This window comes from Pollicipes pollicipes, unplaced genomic scaffold (assembly GCF_011947565.3).
Source record: "Pollicipes pollicipes isolate AB1234 unplaced genomic scaffold, Ppol_2.1 Scaffold_4219;HRSCAF=4965_pilon_pilon_pilon, whole genome shotgun sequence".
NCBI lineage: Eukaryota > Metazoa > Arthropoda > Thecostraca > Pollicipedomorpha > Pollicipedidae > Pollicipes > Pollicipes pollicipes.
The window spans coordinates 28515378-28520183 of NW_023596448.1; the positions used below are offsets into that span (position 1 = coordinate 28515378).

Below are 4806 nucleotides of genomic sequence, written 5' to 3' on the forward strand. Positions count from 1 at the left end.
CAGCTGCCGACACGGAGAACAATGTGAGATACGGCGAGAGACAAGGTGAACACGGCGAGAGACAGGGTGAGACCGGCGAGAGCAAGGCGAGACACGGCGAGAGACAAGGTGAGGCACAGCGTGTGCGGCCGACAGCGCCGGACCCCAATCCGTCTACCGTGGCTCACAACGCAGCGGACGATGGGAACGGATTAATGTCACCGAAGGAATTCAGACAGCACGGCCCAGGCCAGCAGCTCGGGCATTGCGAGACAGACGGGGCCCAGGCTACTCCACAATTCGTAACAAGCCTACACCTCGCCAGTATTTCATACAGCTGTCAGTCAAGCAGCTCTCTACGCATAGCCAAAGGCAGTTCCTTGTCTCAGCCAAGCACAACCTCCAGTCTCCTCAAGGAGTTCGCGGAAGGGCGTGACGGTGCCTGATCACACCCTTCCCAGGCGGTCCTTCAGCGCGGCCCGACGGCCGCCTCACCAGCTCCTCCTTGCTCTTGTTGAAGGCCGATCGCCGACTGGAACTGCTGCTGGAAACGGCTGACGTACCGCTGCGCCCGCAACCGAATCTTGCTGTCCCGCGGCTGTTCCCTGCCGGCGGCGCACGCACGCGGCTCAGCCAGGCACGGCGGTGCTGACCGGCGCCGTCAAGCCAGGCAACATGAAGACTGACGACGTAACGTTGACGGCGGGCGCCATGGCGGCGCTGCACGCCCGCCAGCTGACGATTTGCACCGGAAGGGCGCTCGGAGACCAGTCAGCCGCAGTCTTCGGAGGCAGAGCACCGAACGAGCTGAGGGGTGGCGCCAACGACGTCTACTCACCATGGCCAAAACCATCATCAGATCAAACGGCTGTACAGAGCTCATATGTGTAGTTGCTGCTGGGCACTATGCCGTGCCGATCCGGGCCGCCGCCGCCCTGGCGCTCACCGGATCTTGGCCTCGCGCCGTTTGCAGTTGGCCATCTGCTGGAAGCGCTGGTCGTGCGCCTTGTGCTGGTGCATGATGTCGGTGAGCAGCGCCTGCCGCTTCAGCACGTCCTTACGCTGTCGGCCGGGGCACGTTGTCAGTACGCTGCTGAGTCGGCGCTGTCACGCGCGCAGACGGCCCGGACCGCCCGGCACGCGCACGTGCAGACCGCAGGGCCTGGGGCCGACACTGAGACAGGATCCGTGCCGGCGCAGTGCAACGACCGACTTACACGTCACCACATGGCGAGTGTATCCCACGGTGGTATGCCAGAAACGTAGCCTCGAAGAAATCATGTGTAACGTTGAACCAGGCGAGCCTTTTAAACGAGCCGACGCGAGGTCCACGGAAGCGGTCGTTTTGTCGAAAGCGGAGGCGCACCCAAGTCATTCCCAACCACACGTATCTGATGACAACTTGGGATTTGGGGCTACTGACGCCTGCCAACGCCTATCACAAGCCACCGACAGGTGTCACAAGCCCTCGCAACCACCACCGCTACACCTATGGGGTGGCTGCGGCGACCACGTCCGCCTGCAGAGCGGCGGCGGAGACCCACCCGTACTTTGATCTTCCTCGACTCGACGGGCTTCCACCAGGCTCATGATGTACTTCATCTGGTGCCGGTACTGCGTCATCAGGCGACGCTTGGTCTCGGCCGACAGATGCACGTAGGGAACTCGCGGCGCAGGTAGTCGAACACGTCCGCCTCTGTTGGACGACACGCCCGGCCGGGTCAGCCGTGCCGGGTCTGTCCCGACGCGCCACGAGCTGTGCCGCCGCCCAGCCGACCGCAGGACGCCATCCCCGGTTGACGTTGGCCGCGTCAGGTTTTAGATTTCAGAACAAATGAGATGTTCAGCACCGGTGTAAGGCGAAACTACATTCTGCTCCGTGCACTCTTGGGTAACAGTCATTCAATTGAAGAAAGAAAAAGAAACTTCTGACGGCTTACGAAGTTCCACAAGGACGCTCATCGTCGACACATTCTCTACCGGCGGAGGCGCTCGGCTGACCTTTGCCCTGACCTTGAGGTACGTGTCGTCGGCCCCGGACTCGAGCCAGTCGGTGACGCCATCACTGCACACGGACCGGCGCGACTTCTGCTTGGTGTACGACACTGAAACGTCAAAAAAAAAAAAACGCCGGCGGACGGTCAGGGGAGTGGCCATGGCGGCGCGGCTGTAGACGGCCGCCGTGGAGGCGCCGACCGCAACACATGGCAGCGGCGGCAACACCACTACCTGGCCCCAAATGTACTCAGTATACGTTTCAAGCACCCATGAACACGTCTGAAGACAATTCCCATCATGTATAGTAAAGTTCACTCAGCAACATACGGGCATGTTTACAAGAAATAGACTAAAGAGAGTCTCCTCGCGCCGGTCCGCCCGACTCGCTCTGTCGCGGTGGGGGGCGCTGCAGACCCTCCTCCGCCTGACCCACTCTGTCGGGGGTGGGGCGCGCTGCAGACCCTCCTCCGCCTGACTCGCTCTGTCGGGGGTGGCGCGCTGCAGACCCTCCTCCGCCTGACCCACTCTGTCGGGGTGGGGCGCGCTGCAGACCCTCCTCCACCTGACTCACTCTGTCGGGGTGGGGGCGCGCTGCTGACCCTCCTCCGCCTGACTCACTCTGTCGGAGGTGGGGCGCGCTGCAGACCCTCCTCCGCCTGACTCACTCTGTCGGGGTGGGGCGCGCTGCTGACCCTCCTCCGCCTGACTCACTCTGTCGGGGGTGGAGCGTGCTGCAGACCCTCCTCCGCCTTACTCCCGGTCGGGGTGGGGCGCGCTGCAGACCCTCCTCCGCCTGACTCACTCTGTCGGGGGTGGGGGCGCTGCAGACCCTCCTCCGCCTGACTCACTCTGTCGGGGGTGGCGCGTTGCAGACCCTCCTCCGCCTCACTCACTCTGTCGGGGGTGGGGCGCGCTGCAGAGCCCTCCTCCCCTCACTCACTCTGTCGGGGGTGGGGCGCGCTGCAGACCCCCTCCGCCTGACTCGGGCGCGCTGTGGACCCTCCTCCACCTCACTCACTCTGTCGGGGGTGGGGCGCGCTGCAGACCCTCCTCCGCCTGACTCGGGCGCGCTGTGGACCCTCCTCCACCTCACTCACTCTGTCGGGGGTGGGGCGCGCTGCAGACCCTCCTCCGCCTCACTCACTCTGTCGGGGGTGGGCGCGCTGCAGACCCTCCTCCACCTCACTCACTCTGTCGGGGGTGGGGCGCGCTGCTGACCCTCCCCACCTCACTCACTCTGTCGGGGGTGGGGCGCTGCAGACCCTCCTCCACCTCACTCACTCTGTCGGGGGTGGGGCGCGCTGCAGACCCTCCTCAGCCTCACTCACGCTGTCGGGGGTGGCGCGCTGCAGGCCTTCCTCCGCCTGACCCCCTCCGCCTGACTCACTCTGTCGGGGGTGGGCGCGCTGCAGACCTTCCCCGCCTGACCCTCCTCCGCCTGACTCACTCTGTCGGGGGTGGGGCGCGCTGCAGACCTTCCTGCGCACCTCGCGGCGCACCGTCTCCTTCTGCTGCAGCTGGTCGCCGGCCTCCTCCCGCGTCGTCTCCACGATCGCCCGCTCCTCGCCCGTTTCCCGGATCTGACCGGGCGCAGCGGCGGAGCGTTGGTCACGCGGACCCGGGTCGCGGCCGGTTACCGCCCGCTTCCGAGCGCACGTCGCCGTCCCCCGTTTAATCTGTTCCCGGCCGCGGAGTGCGGCTCTCAAGACTCGGACGAGTCCTTCCTTCCCGGCTTTTCGGGGGTTGACGACAGATCGGCGCGTTTAGTCAGAGCCGCGGCACTTCCAGTACCTTCCCCTACAGCCCTTCGACATGCTTTGTTAAAGTCGTAGCACGCGCTTGGGTGGTGGTGGGGTCAATTCGACCCCCAATATTTTTCCAGAGTACTTTCCCAAAGGCGCGGCACAGTCGTGTTAAACAGACAGGCATAATCCATAGTCTTCCTCAGGTCAGAGTAGGTCACTGACCTGACATGGCCCAGTTCAGCGTCATCTTTGATGCCACCGTAATGTTTGACGCTTATTCAAATTAAACAAAATTAAACAATCTCCTAGTATCCGGCCACCATGACCTTAAGGTCCAACAGGCCACTCACCTAGAATGAGAACCGATGGCCAACCAAATGGCCTTTTGCTTCAAACAAGCACCTACGTTTGGAGTTCGCAGGCGCCTAACCACCTAAGCGTTTATATGCATCATTTGAAACACCAATCTGAAGTTTGCCCTTCTCTAACATTATTTCATCCGAAGGTCATGACCTAGGAACCTCAAATGTTGACACAGATAAGTTCCCATACAGGCCAACCCACCCAGTGAATTGGTGCAATCAAGTCTCTTCGCTTTTGAAAACTCGGAGGTCACACTGACCCGCCACCGGCATATGGCAGTCAGCCGGTCACCCGGGCGCGTGCATAGATCCCATCAGGGCAATAGATATGCAACAGTTTAGCGAGTCTTCGAAGTCGCCGATATTTGGGTAACTTGCCCTCCTGGACTGTGCCTGCTAACACTCGGCGCCGAGCCCAGCCTCCGCCGCTGCACAGACACAGACAGGACCACAGACCACCCTGGCATAGAGTGCTGCCCGGACCGAACACACCAGCACAGACCGCTCTGCCCACACGGACCACGACAATCACAAGATTCAGACAGACCACGGACCACATCGGCACGGACCGCTGCCGGGACCAACCTCGGCGATGGTCTCGATGTTGCGCGGCGGCACGCGCGACACCCCGCGCCGGCCGATCGCCGGCTCGCTGGTGGTGCTGCGCTCGCTGGCGGAGCGGCACCGCGACGGCCGGCGCCGGGGCGCGCTCAGGTCGCGGC

At 63.0% G+C, this 4806-nt stretch overlaps 1 protein-coding gene across 1 annotated transcript in view; it reads right to left on the reverse strand.

Moving 5' to 3' along the window:
• Positions 1-1602, reverse strand: part of LOC119095123 (protein-lysine N-methyltransferase EEF2KMT) — an 8599-nt gene extending 6997 nt beyond the window's left edge. The window contains exons 1-3 of the mRNA XM_037218010.1: positions 1555-1602; positions 926-1041; positions 475-584 (exon numbers count right to left, since the gene is read on the reverse strand). Of these exons, the coding sequence (XP_037073905.1) occupies positions 475-584; positions 926-1041; positions 1555-1602 (274 nt within the window). The remainder of the gene's footprint in view (positions 1-474; positions 585-925; positions 1042-1554) is intronic.
• Positions 1603-4806: the final 3204 nt, after the last annotated feature.